This window comes from Hemiscyllium ocellatum, chromosome 14, assembly GCF_020745735.1.
Source record: "Hemiscyllium ocellatum isolate sHemOce1 chromosome 14, sHemOce1.pat.X.cur, whole genome shotgun sequence".
Lineage (NCBI taxonomy): Eukaryota > Metazoa > Chordata > Chondrichthyes > Orectolobiformes > Hemiscylliidae > Hemiscyllium > Hemiscyllium ocellatum.
In genome coordinates this window covers 66,026,870-66,049,482 of record NC_083414.1, presented here as the reverse complement: position 1 = coordinate 66,049,482, position 22,613 = coordinate 66,026,870, and the positions used below count along the sequence as shown (strand labels likewise).

General features: G+C 40.9%; 1 protein-coding gene across 2 annotated transcripts in view; it reads left to right on the top strand.

The window, feature by feature from the left end:
- Positions 1–7,923: 7,923 nt before the first annotated feature.
- amt (aminomethyltransferase) overlaps positions 7,924–22,613 on the top strand; it is a 41,367-nt gene continuing 26,677 nt past the window's right edge. Inside the window, exons 1-3 of one of the 2 annotated variants that reach the window (XM_060835241.1) lie at positions 7,924–8,029; positions 16,213–16,380; positions 20,257–20,337. In XM_060835241.1, the coding sequence (XP_060691224.1) occupies positions 7,934–8,029; positions 16,213–16,380; positions 20,257–20,337 (345 nt within the window). In that variant the 5' untranslated portion in view covers positions 7,924–7,933. Of the gene's footprint in view, positions 8,030–8,776; positions 8,802–16,212; positions 16,381–20,256; positions 20,338–22,613 lie in introns of those variants that run through there. The other variant, XM_060835242.1, reaches the window with a different exon arrangement.

Genomic DNA, 22,613 nt, shown 5'->3' with positions numbered 1-22,613 from the left:
TAGAAAGATAGCAATAATCTTGAACAATGTAACTTTACAGTCAAATTGGCAAAGGTAGACTAGGAGATCTGTTCTGTATTTTTATGACAATTTTTTACAATAGCGCATTGTAAAACCAACTAGAGAACAGGATATTCTAGACCTAGAAGAGTACAATGACAGGTTTAATTAATGAGTCCATTGTTAAGGAGCCTCTAAGTAGCAGCAATCATGATTAAACTTTGCAATCAAATTGTTGGAGAGAAGGGTGGATCAAAGAATAGTGTACTAAACTTAAAGGGAAATATAAAAAGAGAGCTGGCTAAAATTTTCTAGGAAACCAGATCAAAGAATAGGTCAGTTGAGAAGCAGTGTCAAACATTTACAGTTGATATTTTTTAATAGTCAGTGAAGATGAATTCCAGTGAGAAAGAAAGGTCCAGAAGAAGGGTGAATCATAAGTGGCTAACTAATAAAGACAGTATCAAATTGGAAGAAAAGGTGTACAATTTTTCAAAGATTAGCAGAAGCTTTCACAGAATTTAGAAGCCAGCAAAGTATTTCCAATTATCAATTCCACAGTCTCACTCACCAAAGGATTCGTGTTCACTTTACTCTTTGTACTGTCATTTCATATTTTAAGACCACTTCCTCTCATTCTCTTATTTTTCACTTTTTAGCAAAGGTTAAAGTCACTATTGTCTGACCTGTCAGAGAGAGAGAGAGAATCACAATTGATGGTGGTTTAACCTGAAGGTCACCACTCAGCAGGTGACAGCAGAGGTTGAGAAAGAGAGTCCTTCATGGTAACTTCAGTGTGCACAGGAATTGAACCTATGCCGTTGGCACTACTTTGCACCACCTCTCCCCTTGCCTGCGGCATGGTGACCCTCAGGTTAAACCACCACCAGTCATCTCTCTCCAATGGGAGAGAAAACCTATTGTCTGGTAAGACTATGGCAGCTTTACTTTTGCTAAAATTAAAGAGGAGGGAGGATAAGAGTATAACAGAAAGTTCTCTGAACATATGAAACCATAGTACAAGTTTCTACAAAGATTTAAAAAAGAGTAAAGTGAATAGAGATCTTCTAGCGAATGAATCTGGGGAATTTATAATAATCATCTGGGGAATTTAAACAATGTAAGTATTTAACAGATATTTTGCGTCATCTTCACTGTAAAAGACAAAAGTAACATTAGAGAAATAGTTGTACTCTAGGTGAAAGGGAGTCATCGAGATGTACAGCACGGAAACAGACCTTTTGGTCCAACCTGTCTATGCCGACCAGATATCCCAACCCAATCTAGTCCCACCTGCCAGCACCCAGCCCATATCCCTCCAAACCCTTCCTATTCATATACCCATCCAGGTGCCTCTTAAATGTTGCAATTGTACCAGCCTCCACCACTTCCTCTGGCAGCTCATTCCATACATGTATCACCCTCTGCATGAAAAAGTTGCCCCTTAGGTCTCTTTTATATCTTTCCCCTCTCAAGTATTACTGTTGTCAATATTAGGAATGCTTCTTCAACACTTAGTAGCGATTGGTAGGTATCAAAGCGTAACTATCAGTATACATTTTGCTATTTACAACTCCCTGAAATCCTTATTGCTGACATTAATAGGTATAATGTGCAGCATTTTTGCATCCAGTATTTTAGCAGAACTAGGAACTAACTGAAAATGCACCCATTAAAAGAATGGATAAAGGTGCATAATTCAATACAAGAATCATTCATCTGTTCATATCTATTGCTATGCTATAGCAGTTCAAGAAGTTCTTGAAATTAATGTTCATTTCAATTAATTCCAGTCGATGAACTAAAACTTTGTGCTGTTGCTGAATGGAAATACCTGAGAATGATTTTAGCTGTTTGCTAAGTAATTATAAACGTGATTATAAAAATGTTAGCAAAGTAAAAAAAAGTTTTTGTTAATTTTAAAGCATTAAAATGCATTTACTAATTATAGAAATAGGAGTATATCATTTTATCTGTTTCAAATTTTTGGAATGGACATCAAATTAAATATTAAGCAAATCATCAGCTTACCAAACTGGTTAGTATGGCCCAAATAAAGTACAATACACAGAATGTTCATAAGGGAGGAATGTAAAACAATTACCAATCACCAGAGCTAAGGTAGTAAGAAAACAATTAGAAATAAAGGCTGACAAGTTCCTAGGATCTGACTGGCATCATCATAGTGTCTTAAGAGAAATGATTATGAAGATAGTAGGTGCATTGTTGTAAATTTCAAAATTCTCTGGATTCTAGAACATTCCCATCAGATTGGCAAGTCGCAAATATAACTCTTCCAGAAAAGAGAAAGACAGAAAGCAGGAAACTGTGCTAGTTTACCTAACATCGGCCACAGAGTAAACTTTAGAATCCATTGTTAAGGAGCCCATTAGCAGGGTACTTCAAGATGGCATTAGAGTAGGACGCTTCAGCCGGAGCTCGTCAAAGGTTCCTACATTTGAACATACAAAATAGAAACAGAAGTAGATCATTAAATTCCTCAAGCCAGTTCCAGCATTCGGTACGATCATGGCTAATCTATTTGTGTTTTGAATTCCACATTGCAATATGCCTTACCTTACCTGCGGTTCCCTTAACTGAAAAGAATCTACCTACCTCTGCCTTGTAAGATGTTAAATGATCCCACCTCTGCTGCTTGAGGTAGAGAGTTCTAATGTGACACAACAATCTAAAACATTTCTCCTTATACATGTCATATAGGCTCACCCTTAATTTTAAAACGGTGACCCCAGTCTCGATGCACCCAAAAGAAGAAATGTCATTTCTCTAGCCAACCTGTCAATATTGTTGAAGCATGTAGAATCCCAAGTAAAATCTTCCCTCACTCTTCGAAACTCCAGTGGAAGCAAATAGAGTCTGTCCAATATATTCTCATAAGACAGCCTGCTTGTTCCACATATCAATCTCGTAAACCTCCTCTGATAGATATAAGTACACGACAGCTCATTGTGTAGCAGGTAGCATATTACGGATAGAGGTTTGATTTTCAAACAGGAAGTAGAGAGTCTGGATAAATGATTTCATTTCTGACTGTAATTAGTGGAATGCCACTGAGGTCAGTACTGGACCTCAAATATTTACAATCTATATCAATTATTTTGAGGGCACTATATATAATGGATACATTTGCTAATTGTAAAAAAGGTGGGTAGAAAAGTATGTTGTGAGAAGGACAGAAAGTGTCTGCATAGAGATTTTGGAAAGTTAAGTGAATGAGCAAAATGGAGTGATGGGAAAATGTGAATTTGTCCATTTCAGAGAGAAGAGTAGAGAAACAAAGTTATTTAAATGAAGAATTTGAAGTAACAAGGAATCGGGTACTGGTGTATAAGTTACAAGTGTTAGTGTGCAAGTACAGCAAGCGATTAAGAATGCAAATAAAATGGTTTACCTTATTGAATGTAAAAGTAGAACCATTTTATCACAATTGTACCAGGGTGTGAGTGAGATCATAGCTTTCATACACTGTACAGTTTTGATCTCCTTATTTAAGAAATTGTACAAGTGCATTGGTAGTAGTTCAGAGAATGCTCACTTGTCAGATTACTGTGATGAGGGGTTATCTTGTGAGGAAAGGTAGGACTGACTGGGCCTGTATTCATTGAAATTTTGAAGAATAAGGGATGATCTTACTGAAATATGAAAAACTGAGGGTAATTAACAGGTTGGATGCTGAGAAGATGTTTCTCCTTGTGAAAGAAACTGGAACCAGGGGACAAGTTTTAAAAATATAGAATCCCATTTAAAATGAACATTAGAATTTGGTTTTTTTCTTTGCAAGTCCATGCCCAATGACATTCTCTTACATTGTTTACAATGGAGAGTATGTCATTCAAAACTGAATTAGATAGATTCACAACTAACAAGAAAGTCAGCAGGTATGGGGACGGATAGGAAAGTTAACGTCACAATCAGATTGGCCATGATCTTAGCAAATGGGCACATTTGAGGGGCTGAACAGTATTCCTGCTAATAAAATTAATATTTGTGAAATGCAGCCATCCATTTGAAACAACACCTATAATCTGTTTTGCAATGTAACAGATAAATGTTGTTAGGGAAGACACGTTCCGTTGAAAGATCATCAACCTGAGAGGCGACACTGTCTCCAGAAATTGTGGATTATGTGCTGAATATTTCAAAAATGAGCAGCAGTTTGGTTTTAGAAAATGTCCCTGTTCTAAGTCCATAAGAAATAGGAACAGGAGGAGGCCATTCGGCCCTTTGAGCATGTTCCACCATTCAGTATGATCATGGCTGATTCAAACCTTCTCATCCATTTGTAGTGGACAGTGAAAAAGATGATCTCCGAGTACGAGACCTTGATCAGATGGGTCAATGGGCTGAGCAGTGGCAGATGGAGTTTAATTTAGATAAATGTGAGGTGTTGCCTTTTGGTAAGGCAAACCAGGACAGGACTTCTACAGTTAATGGTAGAGCACTGAGGAGCTGAGGAGTGCAAGTTTATAGTTCCTTGAAAGTGGAGTCACATGGTGAAAAATCTTCGAGTAAAAAATGAGGTCTGCAGATGCTGGAGATCACAGCTGAAAATGTGTTGCTGGTCAAAGCACAGCAGGCCAGGCAGCATCTCAGGAATAGAGAAATTTTTTATTTTTTTGAAGGGCTTATGCTCGAAACGTCGAATTCTCTATTCCTGAGATGCTGCCTGGCCTGCTGTGCTTTGACCAGCAACACATTTTCACATGGTGAAAAAGGCATTTTGAACGCTTATCTTAATTTGTCAGAACTTTGTGTATAAGAATTGGGATTTCATGTTGCAACTGGACAGGACATTGGTGAGGCCACTTTTAGAATACTGTGTACAATTGTAGTGATAGAGATGTACAGCACAGAAACAGACACTTCGGTTTAACTCATCCATGCCGACCAGGTATCCTAAATTAATCTAGTCCCATTTTGCAAGCATTTGGTTCAAATCTGTCCAAACCCTTTCTATAGATATACCCATCCAGATGCCTTTTAAGTGTCCTAATTGTACCAGCCTCCACCACTTACTGTGGCAGATCATTCCATACACACACCATCCTCTGCGTATAAAAGTTGCCCCTTAGGTCCCTTTTAAATCTTTTGCCCTTTTATCTTAAACCTATGCCATGTACTTTTGGACTCCCCCACCCAGGGAAAAAAACCTTGGTTATTCACCTCATCCATACTCATCATGATCTTATAAACCTTTATAATGTCACCCCTCAGCCTTCGGCACTCCAGAGAAGACAGCCCCAGCCTCTTCCTTAAGTTCAAATCCTCCAACTCGGCAACATCCTTGTAAATCTTTTCTGACCCCTTTCAAGTTTCACAATGTCCTTCCTGTAGGAGGGAGACCAGAATTACACACAATATTCCAACACTGACTGAACCAATGTCCTGTACAGCCACAACATGACCTCCCAACTCCTGTACTCAATGCTGTGGCTAATAAAGGCAAGCAACCAAACACCTTCTTCACTACCCTATCTACTCCACGTCCACAAAACTATGAACCTGCAGTCCAAGATCTCTTTGTTCAGCAACACTCACCAGCACCTTAGCATTAAGTGTACAAGTCCTGGGGCTTTCTTCTCTGTAGCATCAGAGGCTGAAGGATGACTTTTATAGATATTTTTAAGATCATGAGGGGCACAGATAGGGTGAATAGCAAAGGTCTTTTTTCCTATGTTGGCAATTAGCATAGGTTTGAGGGGAAAGATTTAAAAAGGGGTAACATTTCACGGAGCAGGTAATGTATGAAATGCATATATGGAATGAACTGTTGGAGGAAGTGGCAGAGGCTGGAGCAATTACAACATTTAAAAGACATCAGGATGGGTATATGAATAGGAAGAACATAGTGGTATTGTCCAAATGCTGACAAATGGGGCTAGGTTAGAGTTGGGTGTCTGGTTGGCAGAGAAGTTTCTGTCTGCATGCTTTGTGACTCTGTAACCCTTGATTGCCCTATCAAGAATCTCTATCTCAGCCATAAACAGGCTCTGCAACCACAGCTTTCTTTGGCAAGGCATTCCAAAAACACTCAACCATATTAAGAGAAATTCTTCATCTCAGTCTTCAATTGGCACCTCTATTCTGAGACTAAGCTCTCTTTTCCTAAACTATCCCATGAGGGGAGACATAGGATGTTTCCAAGATGGTGGCAAAATAGGACACTCCTGTCATCAGAGGTCCTCTGCTCCACCTGTTCTTTTGTTTTTCTGGGTTTTTTTTGTCTCTTTTGTTTCTCCTTCTTCTCTCCCCTTAGCACTGGATGGAAATACTGGTGCAGCAGCAGGCGCAAGCAGCAAGTTCCCAGAGCAGTGGGCCCTGGTACAGCATGTGGGCTGTCAGTTCTGGAACAGGGCAAGCAGCAAGTCTTGGTAGAGAATGTGGACTGCGAGTCCTGGTACAGCACATGGACTGCGAGTCCTGGTACAGCATATGGACTGCGAGCCCAGAGCAGCATGGGAAAGCAGCCCCTGAGCATCGTGCAGGCGGCGAGTCCTGGGCAGAGGCTAGAAGGGGTGAGGCAGTCCTGACACTTACCTTGGAGCAGCTGAGTGCTGGTACGGAGCGGTCTGGGCTTGGACTAGAGCAGGGACTGCTGTTAGACTGGGGTCTCGTGCGGGTGGTGCAGATGCCCTACCCCGAGAAAATTTGAAATTTCCTATCTTATTGTAAACCTTTAATATTGTCCTACTTTTAACTTATTTTACAACCTTTATTCCTCTGCTGTAACCAAGAATGGTACCTAGCTACTTGTACCTCAGATGTTGTCATAAGAAAAAGGTGAGGACTGCAGATGCTGGAGATCAGAGCTGAAAAATGTGTTGCTGGAAAAGCGCAGCAAGTCAGGCAGCATCCAAGGAGCAGGAGAATCGACATTTCGGGCATAAGCCCTTCTTCAGGAATGAGGAGGGTGTGCCAAGCAGGCTAAGATAAAAGGTAGGCGGCACCCCCCCCCTCATTCCTGAAGAAGGGCTTATGCCCGAAACGTTGATTCTCCTGCTCCTTGAACGCAGACTGACCTGCTGGGCTTTTCCAGCAACACATTTTACAGCTGTTGTCATAAGAAGCCAGACATTGTAAAATCTTTTCATTGTACTCCTACAATGCAGTACATGTGACAATAAAAGGATATTTAATTGTATTATTGTATCCTCTCAGCATTTATTCTGTCAAGCTCCTTTAAAATTCTATGTTTCAATGAGATCGCCTATCATTCTTCTGAACTACAGTGAGTAGAGTGCCATCTGTTTAACCTTTGCTCAAAAGATAACCTCTCCATGCTGGGGATCATCTTAATGAAACTTTTCTGAACTGACTCCAGTGAAATAATACATTTTAAATAAGGGACTAAAACAGTTTAGAATACTCCAGATGTGGTCTAACCAACACCTTGTGTCGATGCAGTAAAACTGCCCTACTCATTTATTCCAACTCCCTTGAAATAAGGCCCAATTGAGTCATGAAATGCTTACAACTACTTGACGGGTTACGCAACACCTTAATTAAATGTCTTATCTGACAGATAGCACTCCTGATAGTGCAGCACTCTTAATACAGGTCCAGAGTGTCAGTTTGAGAATATCTGAATTAGAACACTCAAAATGTTATGAACGCAGAAAAATTAGGCAATTAAATTCACGGTAAAAAGCGAAATGGTAGAAACGGGCCAGTTAGTAACCAAAAAAAAATTCATATTGCAGAAATATTTAAACAAATGAAGGCAGAACTTCAAAAGTGCTAACTTTCCAACTAACTTCAGACCAATCAATTGGAGATCCCAGTGCACTATGGGGGTTGTAGTTCCAAGCTGCAGATTGATTCATGGGAAGCGGACAGTTACAGACTACAATTCCCAGACGGTAACAGCGTGGTAGGATTAGCGCAGGCGCATTGTGTAGGAGTCGGATCGGAGATGCTGGTGGCCGGAGCTCGGTTCGGAGCCCGGCTCCGTCTGCAGCCTGAGGCCGTGAGACGGTTACATCGCAACTACAGTCAGGACCAGGGCACGGTAATTGCGGGGCACCGGGTTATGGGGGGGGGTTACATCACTGGAGGGGAGGGGGGATCTAATGGTGTTCACAGATTATATGTAAGTCAGTGTTACAATACCTGTAAATGGGTATTCACATTGAGATGGGTTATTACAATACCTGTTAATGAGTATTCACATTGAGATGGGTTATTACAATACCTGTTAATGAGTATTCACATTGAGATGGGTTATTACAATACCTGTTAATGAGTATTCACATTGAGATGGGTTATTACAATACCTGTTAATGAGTATTCACATTGAGATGGTTATTACAGTACCTGTATATTTGTATTCACATTGAGACTGGTTATTACAGTACCTGTTAATGGGTATTCACATTGAGATGGGTTATTACAATACCTGTTAATGGGTATTCACATTGAGATGGTTATTACAGTACCTGTATATTTGTATTCACATTGAGACTGGTTATTACAGTACCTGTTAATGGGTATTCACATTGAGACTGGTTATTACAGTACCTGTAAATGGGTATTCACATTGAGATGGTTATTACAGTACCTGTTACTGGGTATTCACATTGAGATGGTTATTACAGTACCTGTATATTTGTATTCACATTGAGACTGGTTATTACAATACCTGTTAATGGGTATTCACATTGAGATGGTTATTACAGTACCTGTTAATGAGTATTCACATTGAGATGGGTTATTACAGTACCTGTTAATGGGTATTCACATTGAGATGGTTACATCGCAACTACAGTCAGGACCAGGGCACGGTAATTGCGGGGCACCGGGTTATGGGGGGGGTTACATCACTGGAGGGGAGGGGGAATCTAATGGTGTTCACAGATTATAGGTAAGTCAGTGTTACAGTACCTATTACTGGGTATTCACATTGAGATGGTTATTACAGTACCTGTTGATGGGTATTCACATTGAGATGGGTTATTACAGTACCTGTATATTTGTATTCACATTGAGACTGGTTATTACAGTACCTGTTAATGGGTATTCACATTGAGACTGGTTATTACAGTACCTGTTAATGGGTATTCACATTGAGATGGTTATTACAATACCTGTTAATGGGTATTCACATTGAGATGGGTTATTACAGTACCTGTATATTTGTATTCACATTGAGATGGGTTATTACAGTACCTGTTACTGGGTATTCACATTGAGATGGTTATTACAGTACCTGTATATTTGTATTCACATTGAGATGGTTATTACAGTACCTGTTAATGGGTATTCACATTGAGATGGGTTATTACAGTACCTGTATATTTGTATTCACATTGAGACTGGTTATTACCGTACCTGCAGATGGGTATTCACATTGAGATGGTTATTACAGTACCTGCAGATGGGTATTCACATTGAGATGGTTATTACAGTATCTGCTGATGGGTATTCACATTGAGACTGGTTATTACAGTACCTGTTAATGGGTATTCAAATTGAGACGGTTTATTACAGTACCTGTTAATGGGTATTCACATTGAGACGGGTTATTACAGTACCTGTTAATGGGTATTCACATTGAGACTGGTTATTACAGTACCTGCAGATGGGTATTCACATTGAGATGGGTTATTACAGTACCTGTTAATGGGTATTCACATTGAGATGAGTTATTACAGTATCTGCTGATGGGTATTCACATTGAGACTGGTTATTACAGTACCTGTTAATGGGTATTCACATTGAAATGGGTTATTACTGCACCTGCTGATGGGTTTTCACATTGAGACTGGTTATTACAGTACCTGTTAATGGGTATTCACATTGAGACTGGTTATTACAGTAACTGCAGATAGTTATTCACATTGAGATGGGTTATTACAGTACCTGTGGATGGGTATTCAGATTGATACCGGTCATTACAGTGCCTGTTAATAGGTAATCACATTGCGACTAGTTATTACAGTACCTGCTGATGGGTATTCTTATTGAGATGGTTATTACAGTACCTGTTAATGTGCATTCACATTGAGACTAGTTATTACAGTACCTGTTAATGGATATTCAGATTGAGATAGGTTATTATAGTACTTGCTGATGCGTATTCAGATTGAGACAGGTGACTTCAGTATCTGCTGATGTGTACTCTGAGATTTAGGTGTAGTGGTATTTGATGTAAGTGCATTCCAGATCCCGCTGAGGAGAGTATTTAATTACCTGCCTCTAGCTGGTGCTTGAAATATGGAGAGACGATAAGTCTGGCTTTGCTTAGTTGTGTATATTCCCAGAACTGGAAATGGCGAAGCACAGAATTAATTTTTTTTTTATTTGAGTTGGTTTGCTGATATTTTTTCAATTTTTAACTAATCACTGAAATCACTACATCTTTATTTTTATCTTGTAGCATAAAATGATTACAAAGCTGCACATGCTAACTGATTCCAGCTTCAATCACACTATGTGGGAACAAGCCTGAAATCAGGAAGACTAACACTCCTTTTAGTGCTCTGAACTGCCCGGTGATTTGTGCTTGGAAATTTATTGTATGAATTACATTTGAACATTCGTTTTTGGCTTTACCACGATGATCCCTCCTGTATAAAAAGTGGAAAATAAGGAATGTTTGGATGAGTTAATAGGAGGTGGGTTGTGAATGGTGGTGGAGGGTGGTGGTGGCGGGAGAGCATACTCTTAGTTTGTATCCACTAATAAATCTGAGTTGTAGTAATATTTGAAGATAAAGGCAATTCCGCTCTAAATGCTAATCTGTTTGAACTTTGATTTATTACAGCTGATCTCATTGATTATTGCCTTGTGTAACGCTAGCTTTGCATTATTCACATCATAAGCTAATCAAGATCAAGTGTTTCTATCCAGGATTGTTTGCTACCTAAATAATATTGCTAACTGTTAGAAAAATAAAATACTAGGTGTGTGAGATTGCCACAATATCGTTATTGAAGCGTGAAAGCACTAGCAGAATCGTTATCTTGCCATTCCCAACTTGAATAATAGATCATAACAGTTACGTTTGTACTTAGACAGGCTGAACATCATACGGACATTGTATATGCGTTTACAATGATCATGGGAGAAGTTGACCATGATGTCGGATTCTGTTTCATTGAATTCCAGACCCTGAATATTTCCACATCCTATTCTCCATTTCTCTGGACCTCAACTTTATATGTGCAGTCATTACTGCTGGTGACAATGGATCAGCTTTGGACATGTCCATTTAATGCATGGTCTAATTAATCTTTAAAGCTGTGTGTTTGTAATTTCTTACATTGGAAGCTTTTTAGTTTTAAAAAAAAACAAACTTCCCAGAAAGTTATGTAGGTAGAGTACCTCAAGTCCAGATAACTGAGAATCTGCAATATCCAGAAAAACAGACTTCTTTTCATAGGTGGCCACACAGTGAAGAAACTCACTAATTCGTTCTGGGAGTTACGGCTTCAGCGTGTTGGAATGCCAAGCAATTATCAGCTTTGTTTGTCTGGCATTTCCTGTGCGCCATAGGACTTGTGAACCTTGACCCCCCCCCTTAACCCAGCTTTGGGGAGCTGTTGCATTAGATATTTTTTGCACTGAATTAAGGGATCCCTCCCCCCGCCCCCCCCTCCAAAAAAACAAAGAAGTTTGTCCCCAAGTTTTGAGGTACTGGAGTTGCTGAGAGATTTCACATTTGCCCATCCTTATATCGTTAAAGTTTTAGTTGAAAACTTATCATCTTGTACTTTTGGAACAGGGAATCCTGAAATTCTCCACATTTATTTTGCTGATTTCCAGCAGCCAGTTTGTGTATAGGGCAGGTGTTAGCATAACGGTAATGACACTGAAATACTCATTCAGAGACCCGTACTAATGTTCTGAGGACACGGGTTCAAATCCCACAAATTTAATCAATAAATATGGACCATAAAATAGCTCAGATCGATGTAAAAACCCTAGCAATGCCCTTTAGAGAAAGAAATCTGCTGTCTTTACTCAGGTGGGCTTATGTGACTTGCAGTGTGCAGCAATATTGTTGATTCTTAACTACTCTCTGAGATAGCACAGCAGGTCAGGCAGCATTCCAGGAACAGGAGAATCTTGTTCAGGAAATATGCCCGAAACGTCGATTCTCCTGTTCCTTGGATGCTGCCTGACCTGCTGCGCTTTTCCAGCAACACATTTTCAGCTCTGATCTCCAGCATCTGCAGTCCTCACTTTCTCCTACTCTCTGAGATAGTCTAGCAAAGCCATTTAATTCAAGGGCAGTTAGGGATGGACCATAAACACTGGCACTGCCAACAATGCCTCAAACCCATGAAAGAATAAAGGGGGAGAAATACCTTTCTCCCTAACAATGTTTATGGATCATATGGTGGTCTATATTAGGACATTGTTTGACTGGATACAATGGTGATATGGTTATGTCACGAGAATTTGAATTTCGTTTTTTAAAATTCTGGAACTGTAAGGCTCATATAATTTGAAATGGTAATCAGATCATCCTCACTGGTCTTTCAGGGAAAGATAACTGCTAGCTGACCAGTGTGTGTTCTAGACCCACACTTAAACGGCTGAGTCTTATCACCTCAAGTTCTTTCCTAAGGCAGCTTGAAATGGTTGATGCTGAACTGGTAACAGTGCTAACTTGAGTACTGGGTATGTTTTAAGCTAGGAGTTTGCATATTCTCCCAGTGCCTGCGTGGGTTTCCTCCCATAGTCCAAAGATGTGCAGTTAGATGGATTAAGCATGGTAAATTGTTCATAATGTCCAAGGATGTGCAGGCAAGGCAGATTATTCATGGGAAATGCAGGGTTACAGAGAAAAAGGGTGGTGGGTCTGGGCGGGTTGCTGTTTGGAGGGATGATAGAAACTTGATCAGCTGAAAGGCCTGTTTCCACACTGTAGGGATTCTATGAATGGGAAACAATGTGGTTAGATTGATCACCCATATTAAACGACTAAACAACCTAATCATAACACCTTCCCATCAGGCGTGTTGAACTAAACTGATACAGTCTCAGTATTTGACAATCTTGTTTGCAGAATAGGTGTGTTCCCTCTATTGCAATCTCAAAAGTCAAGACCTGTGAGTGACGCAATGTTTGTCAGCGATATTGCCTGGCAAATGAAGCTGAGGGGCAAGAAAGCATTTTGAAACATAAATCTTATATCTAATTTGGGTCAGTTGTGTACCAAATGAATATCATAGTTTTCTCGTGTTCATGTCAGAATTTTATGAGCGCCTACAGGTTGTACTCGGATAATGCACGTTCCAGCTGAGGGATTTGCTTATAACATCGCTGAGGAATTAAGGAACCATATTTTCAAGAACGCTTACCTCGGTTCACAGTAGCAACCCTGAATGTTCCTTATCCTCAAGTGCAGCTTCACCTCCTGTTAAAAATCATTGATAGAATCAGCTTGCACTCTTTTCCTATTCCTATTTGCTATTCAAGGTCCTGACAACCCTGAGTGAAATATTTCTCCTCGTCTCCCTGAGTTGCAAAGAAGAGTTACATTGGACTCAAACCATTAACTCGTTTCTCACTGCCACAGATCATGACCAGTGTCAGGATGGACACCTCAGCACCACACTCTACTGCAAACCCACAGACAACCTCACAATGCTACACTTCTCCAGCTTCCACCCAAAACATATTAAAACAGCCATTCCCTATGGACAAGCCCTACGCGTACACCGTATCTGCTCAGATGAGAAGGAACGTGACGAGCACCTGGAAGAACTCAGAGTTGCCCTCATAAGAATGGAGTACAATGCTCAACTCATCAACCACCAGTTCCGACGTGCCACAGCAAGGAACTGTAATGACCTTCTCAGGAGACAGACACGTGCTGCAACCGACAGGGTACACTTCGTTGTTCAGTACTTCCCAGGAGCTGAGAAACTACACCATGTTCTTCGTGACCTGCAACACATTATCAATGAGGATGAGCACCTCGCCAAGACCTTCCCCACACCTCCACTATTTGCCTTTAAACAACCGCCAAATCTCAAACTGATCATTGTTCAGAGCAAGCACCCGGCTTTCAGGACAACTCCATACAACCCTGTCATGGTAGGCACTGCAAGACATGTCAGATTGTGGACATGGATACCTCCATTACACGTGGGGACACCTCCCACCATGTACGTGGCAGGTACTCATGTGACTCAGCCAACGTTGTCTATCTTATACATTGCAGGCAAGGATGCCGTGAGGCATGGTACATTGGGGAAACTGAACAAAGGCTACGGCAATGGATGAATGGGCACTGCACAACAATCAACAGACAGGAGGGTTCCCTCCCAGTTGGGGAACACTTCAGCGGTGCAGGACATTTGACCTCAGACCTTCGGGTGACCATCCTCCAAGGCGGACTTCGGGACAGGCAGCAGCGAAATGTGGCCGAGCAGATGCTGACAGCTAGGTTCCATACCCTTAGGGAGGGCCTCAACCGGTACCTTGGGTTCATGTCACACTACAGGTGACCCCCATTGCACTATACACACACACAGACACTCCTACACACACACTCCTATGCACACAGACATACACATACACAGACACGCACACAAACACTGACACATACCCTTACAGACACACCCACTCGCACACTCTCAAATGCATCCTCTCAGAGACTTAGACCACTCTACACTCACGCACTCACATATACACACTCTCTCACAGACACTCACAACCCCCCACCCCAGACACACATACACACTCCCACACTCTCACATGCACCCCCTCACAGACTTAAGACACTCTACACTCACATACGCACACATATACACTCTCTCTCACACTCACCATCCCCAAACCCAGACAGACAGACACGCACAAGACCCACATGCACATGTGGGGTGAATTTGTACTTGCACAGTTACATTGTACTTTGCTCAAAAACTGCATGAATTCATGTAAAACTCTGTTATCTCACTTTTTAGATTAGAATCAATCTAAACATCATGGCACAGACAGCGAACACATGGGACTAACACCTTCAACATATTGTTTAGCTAACACCAGTTGTTACAGTTAACCTGAGAGTGCAACTTTTAAAAAAATGTTTTGTGATTTACACATGAAAGAATTGAAACTATCATGGTATTCGAACCGATGAAGACTCAACAGACAATCCAGGTATTTTTCAATGTATAATTTCAGTTACATCACACTGTAAACCTTTGCTCTAAATTCTGTGCCTTACAATTGTGCCCTCCACAACCACCTGATGAAGGAGCGGCGCTCCGAAAGCTAGTACTTCCAAATAAACCTGTTGGACTATAACCTGGTGTTATGTGATTTTTAACTTTGTACACCCCAGTCCAACACCGACCTCTCCAAATCATGACAGATCCTGCCACTTGTCAGACCTACTGAGTTTCTCCAGAACTTCCTGTTTTTAATGTCTTTTCACTGAACATTTATTTTGCTCTTGGTATTGGTTTTCTGTACCTTCCCTTCTATTGACATTAGGCATATAAACAAAATGCTGGAAGTATTCATCAGATTATGCACCATGTGTGGAGACAGAAACAAAGCCAAACTTTAAGCTTGATGACATTTGTCGCGTATATTACCCCATAGTATTCCTTAGTTGAGCCAAGAATGACATTACAAAAGGTGAAACAAACTGGGGGGGGTGGGCAGGAATATTATTAAGTTTTACTTTTGTCTCCCCATCCCCAAATTATTAAAAAGTGGACTGATGTATTCCTCTTTTGGAATAGCTAAGGAGGAGAGGAAGATCAGCCCAGCTTGGGAGTCTTGTGCTTTGTAAATGGAGTCAGTCTTTGGAATAAGTAGTTTAACCTGACAACATGGCTTGATCTACCTCCATGGATAGATCCCTAAGTTGTAATGTCCCTATGAATTCTCTCTGTCATGAGGTTTGGTTGCCAGGGCTTGCTCCTGCTTTGTAGAGACTGCTAACTTAGACAACTTGGTCCATGTTTTGAGTTTGCTGCATCTCTGTTTCTCCTTATCTAAAAGAGACTACTATCTGACTCTCAAGTCATTTGAATCAACCTATAGTTATATATTGTTGTGTAATAATACAGACCTTTGAGTCTCAATAGCTTAGGACTGCTATATATCGTCATGTCATTAATGTTTACACCCTTATCGCACTAAATTAAGTGCAACTTATATTTAGTTCAAAGAATGTCAACATATTTTGGAGCTTACTTGAAGGAATCTATTGTGTTTTCTATTCAGGAATCGCTAAAGAAGACGGCACTATATGAATTCCATCGGAATAATGGAGCTCGGATGGTGGAATTTGCGGGGTGGAGTATGCCTGTGCAGTACAAGGAAAGTCACATCAGCTCACACTTGCACACTCGCCAGCACTGCTCATTATTTGATGTATCCCATATGTTGCAGGTAAGACCAGAATCTGAAGACTGTACACCAGGGAGCTTAGCCATGCCTTTGTGGCACTGACCAAGTCAGCCTTTTCTCACATGGGTTTTACCAATGGAACCTAGCTCTTGGTCGAACTCAGACACATGAAAGATGTAAGATGTTGTACACCTCTTAGTCAATGAGCTACAGAACAACGGATTGGTTTTAGCACAGAATGACTTACGGTGGCTAATCCATAAATTTGCCTTTCTCAGTCATGTACCTTGTGTGACAATGAAAAGAACCACTTTGATGCTGTGGTGGGAATGAAAACCTGATTGAAAGAATATAAACAATTTGGGAGAATTTACGGAGTCTGTTGTGGGCATCATTAATCATTTCTCTAAGCATTCTGCTATTCTTTTGGCTAATGGGAGGTTTGTATTTTAAAACTTTTAGGTAGTACCAATTTCCTTAGGCATTCGTGCAGGAAGTACAGCTGTTCGTGGCTAGCACTGTGTCGGATAGCATTCATTTCCCATTTTTGGGCCATTTTCAGCGTATTATGCCATTAGATCTTAGCAAGTTTTGATGCTCAGGTTGAAGTTCTGGATGTAGGTTTGCTCACTGATCTGGGAGGTTCTTTTCCAGATGTTTCATCGCCCTACTAGGTAACATCTTCAGTGGGCCTCAGGTAAAGCAGGGTACATGATTCCTGCTTTCTATTTATATAATTCCTTTGGGTTGGTGATGTCATTTCCTGTGGTAATGTCATTTCCTGTTCTTTTTCTCAGAGGCTGGTACATGATATAATATAATATTAACAGAAAGCAGGAATCATGTACCCTGCTTCGCTTGAGGCCTACTGAAGATGTTACCTAGTAGGTGACGAAACATCTGGAAATGCCAGCTCAGCGAGCAAACCTACATCCAGAATTTGGGAAAAGATGGGAATGGATTTGGGAAGGAACAATACAGTCTCAGATTTTAGAAAGGAAAGGGAGTTTGGAGATGAGTTATTAATTTGCATCTGTGGTGGCATGTGACTTTTTTGAGGAGAGGGATGATGACAGCAGATTTAAAGAGAAGGGTCAAACATCTGAAGTGTGTTGGCTGACTTGAGATCAGGAGAGGAAATTTGATCGTCAGCAGTTTAATGGGAAAATTGTATTTTGGGAACTGAAGATCTGGAAAGCAGAGAGAAAAGAAATCCGAGGAATGTATCAACAAGACTAGATAGCAATATGTGTTACGTTCAAGAAAAATAGGAAGCTAGGCCAAGGAGGAGGGGTAGCATTGTTAATCAAGAATAATATTTGTGCAAAGGTTAGGGGTGAACTTGTTTCAGGGAATTATGATGTAAAATCAGTTTGGATGGAGATGAGGAATAGTAATGAAAAGAACTCCCGAGTGACAGCTGTCCACAGGCTTCCTAAGAAGAATCACAATGTGGGACAAAGTATACAAGAAGAGATGTACTACTAGAGAAGGAGCAAAATTTGACCTACTCTTGGGAAATAAGGCAGGGCAAGTGACTTAGGTGTCAGTAGGGGAGCACTTGGAGCCAGTGATCATAATTCTATTAGTTTTAAAATAGTTATGGAAAAGGATAGACCTGATCTAAACGGGAAAGTTCTAAATTGGAGGCAGGCTAATTTTGATGGTATTAGGCAAGAACTTTCAAAAGTTGATTGGGGATGGATGTTCGCAGATGAAAGGACGGTTGGAAAGTGGGAAGCCTTCAGAAATGAGATAATGAGGGTCCAGAGACAGTATGTTCCTGAAAACAAAAAAATACTGGAAATCACAGTGGGCCAGGCAGTATTAATGGGGAGAGAACAAGCTAGTATTGTAGTGGGAGGATTGATGGGGGAGAAAAGTCATTCATCGAGCAGATTAAGTCATTGAGATGTGAGAATAGCAAAACAGAGTCCCACTGGAATGGGGGTAGGGGAGAGAGGACATGGTGACACCGGTTCTCCCCCAGCACTCCACCTCCCCCCAATTATTGCATAAATACTGCCCTCTCCACACTTCATGTCAGCTCCAATGAAGAGGCATCTAAACTCAAAATGTTAGCTTGCTATCACTCCATGGATGCTGCCTGACCTACTATGATTTCCAGCATTTTTTTGTTTTTAGTACAGATTCGAACATCTGCAGTAATTTTCACAGACGGTATGTTCCTGTCAGGGTGATGGGCAAGGCTGCTAAGTATAGTGAATGCTGGATGACAAAAGAAGTTGAGGTTCTGGTCAAGGAAACGAAGGAAACAAAAGTCGGGTATAGACAGCATGGATCAAGTCAATCCTTGGAGTTTAAGGGCAGTAGAAGTATACTTAAAAGGGAAATCAGGAGGACAAAAAGGGGTCATGAGAGAGCTTTTGCAAATAAGGGTTGAGGAAAATCCAAAGCGTTTCCACAAATACATTAAGGACAAAGGAATAACAAGGGAAAGAACAGGGCCCTTTAAAGATTAACAAGGCCATCTACATGTGGAACTGCAGGAGATGGGGAAGATACTAAATGAGTATTTTGCATCAGTGTTTCCTGTGTGGAATGATATGGAAGCGAGAGAACTTGGAGAAGTAAATAGCGATATCTTGAAAAGTGTCCATATTACAGAGGAGGAGATGGTGACTGTCTTAAATCGCATAAAAGTTGTTAAATTCCCAGGACCTCTTTGGGTGTACACAGAACTCTGTGGGAAGCTAGTGAGGTGTTTGCTGACCTCCTTGCTGAGATATTTGTATCATCAATAGCCATGGGGAGGTTGACTAACACGGTGTCATTATTTAAGAAAGGTAGTAAGGAATAGCCAGGGAACTATAGACCGGTGAGCCTGATATCAGTGGTGGGCAGGTTATTGGGACAGAATTCTGAGGGACAGGATTTACATGTATTTGGAAAGGTAAGGACTGATTAGAGATAGTCAAGATGGCATTGTGCGTGGGAAGTCATGTCTCACAAATTTGATTGAGTTTGTTTGAAGAAGTAACAAAAAGGATTGATGAGGGCAATGTGGTGGATGTGATCTCTCTGGACTTCAGTAAGGTGTTCATCAGGGTTCCACATGGTAGACTGGTTAACAAAGTTAAATCACATGGAATGCAAGAACTAGCCTCTTGGATACAAAATTGGCCCAAAGATGGGAGACAGAGAGTGGTGGTGGGGGGGTTGCTTTTCAGACCAGAGGCTTGTGATCAGTGGTGTCCTACAAGAATCGGTGCTGGGTCCACTGCTTTTCATCATTTATATCAATGATGTGATGTGAACATAGGAGGTATAGTTAGTAAATTTGCAGATGACACTAAAGTTGGAGGTGCAGTGGACAGCAAAAAAGGTTACCTTGAAGTACAACATGACCTTGATCAGATGGGCCAATAGGCTGAGGAGTGGCAGATGGAGTTTAATCTAGATAAATGTGAGGTGCTACATTTTGGCAGGGCAAATCAGGGCAGGACTTATACACTTAATGGTAAGATCCTGGGAATAAATAGAGGTGGTCATGAGGCCAAAATGGGTGAGATTAAAAAGAAAAGGAATCAATTATTAAGGATAGAATTATATGGATAGATTTAAATTGATAAAATACTCTGTGGAACAGAATGTTTGGCATGAGGGCAGCAAACCAAGGGCCAAAACGTGGAAATCTGAGGCTGGATGAATCATCTGGAGTTTTGCATGGGGTCAAACCTGCATCATTATATACATAATTAAAATAAACGCTCACACTTTGTCATGAACTTTACAAACTCAGTTTGTGCTTCAGTCCTAGTGAATGTGCAGAGCATGCAGGTGGTTCTGTACTTTTTCATCCACAAACCCGTCTGGCTGCAAGAACATCATTTTTATTTTATCTCTGGCATAACTGAGAGTCAACAGTGACTACACAAAGAGTCTGCTTTGTTTCAGAGCAAGGTGATGGGGAAGGATCGAGTGAAATTCATGGAGAGTTTGATCGTTGGGGACATTGCTGAGCTGAAAGATAACCAGGTGAGAATCAAATTCTCCCATCAAAAAGCATGCACTCTAATTCTTGTGGTCTGCTGCTCTGTTTCAGACTAGTGGGAAAAGAAAGTAACTTGCCTTTAAGCAGTGCCTTGTTCATCCTCAGGCCGTACAGCCAGGGGAGTACTTGTGGAGCTCAACACGCAAATCGATTTGCGCACAGCATGATCCCACAGACAGCACAAGAGATCAATTTTGAATCATTTGTTTCAGTAATCTTGGTTGCTAGTTAAATATTGGCTAGTACGCTGGAGGGGAACTCTCCTGTTGTTCTTCGAATCGAGCATCCACTGAGAGGGGAGAGAACAATGGGTCAATGGAAAGACAATATCTCCAACCATGCAGTCCCCTCCCAGTATTGGAACGCTGGCCCAGAATTTGCCCTTAAACCTCTCGAGTGGGACTTGAATCCACAACCTTTTGAATGTAAAGGAAAAGTTCTACCATCTGAGTCATGGCTGAGCACCTGTAGTAAAGTGCCTGGCATTGCCTGAAGCCTGACATTGCCTGAAGCCTGACAGACCAGAATTTGTGCTTGACTCCTGGTCTTTGTTGCTTGTAAGTGGGTTTTGTGGTTGACCACTTTGTGGTCAGAGTGGAGAATCATTGTTATCTAGTTTTGTGCTCCTGATTACTAATCGGTAACCCCTGCCACAGAGTTTAGTGGTTAGCTGTGATGCTAACTTTTAGCCTACAGTTTTCCGCTGTTGAAGTTGAATGTGTGAGAGCTTGAATGGGTAGTTCAAGACCAGTAATCAAAATAGAAGGGGAAAGATTGGCACTATGATAGGGTTAGGTTTAATGTAATTAATGTCTTTGGCTTGAGCATCTCATGGTGTTTACATCCATAATTAACTGAAAAATAAATGAATTAATGAAACAATATTAAACATAACTATTTCAATGTCCAGGTACTATAAAAGTGCTGACATAGATGGGAACTTCCACTCCTTCATTTTGCCCAGTTTTTATTCTTTTGCAGGGTAATTGTGGTAAGTAAACCCAGCATTTCAGCATCTAATCATCCTCCAGAAGGTGGTAGTAAGACACATTCTTGAACCACTGCAGATATCTGGTTTGACTTTTCGGTCATGATTTGATGTAAGTGATGAGTGGCTCACTAAGCCCTTTCAGAAGGGAGTGTAGAATCAGCAGAGTGCTGTGTGTCTGTAGTACCTTGCTGATCTGTTTCTCTGGCCTAACCTATACCTTTGATTTAAAGGTAAATATTCTAAATGTGAAATGAGGTGATGCAAGTATTTAGAACCTTGATTGAAACATTAATGGATCAGTAGCATTAGTTTGAAATTGTTGAAGATAAAAATTAATACATTTACAGTGAATAGAGATTTTGCTAATATACAGTAACAGGCAGAGGCGATGGCCTCATGGTATTATTGCTGGATGGTTAACCCAGAGACCCCGATTAACATTCTGGGGACCTGGATTCAAATTCCACCAGGGCAAACAGTGGAATTTGAATTCAACAAATATCTCGAATTAAGAGTCTAATGACTGTTATAAATTCATTGCTAATTGTTGGAAAAACCCATCTGGTTCACTGATGTCCTTTTAAGAAAGGAAATCAGTCATTCTCACTTGGTCTGGCCTATAAGTGATTGCAGACCCATAGTAATGTGGTTGAATCTCAACTGCCCTCTGGGCAATTAGGGATGGGCAGTAAATGCTGCCTAGCCAGGAATACCCTCAACCCAGGAATGAGTAAAGAAGAAAAACTGAAAAACTACAATATGTTTATACGATGCTGTAAGACAGGATTTGAGGAGCATAAGTTGGGAGCATAGGCTGTCAGGGAAGGATGTGGTAGAAATGTGGAACTTTTTCAAGGAGCAGATACGACGTGTCCTTGATATGTATGTACCTATCAGGCAGGAAAGAAATGGTCGTGTGAGGGAGCCTTGGTTGACGAGGGAGGTTGAATGTCTAGTAAAGAGGAAGAAGGAGGCTTACATAAGGTTGAGGAAACAGGGTTCAGACAGAGCAGTGGAGGGATACAGGATAACCAGAAGGGACCTGAAGAAAGGGATTAGGAGAGCTAAGAGAGGGCATGAAAATTCCTTGGCGGATAGGATCAAGGATAACCCCAAGGCATTTTATGCGTATGTGAGAAACATGAGAATGACGAGAACGAGGGTAGGTCCGATCAAGGACAGTAGTGGGAGATTGTGTATTGAGTCGGAAGAGATAGGAGAGGTCTTGAATGAGTACTTTTCTTCAGTATCTACGAACGAGAGTGACCG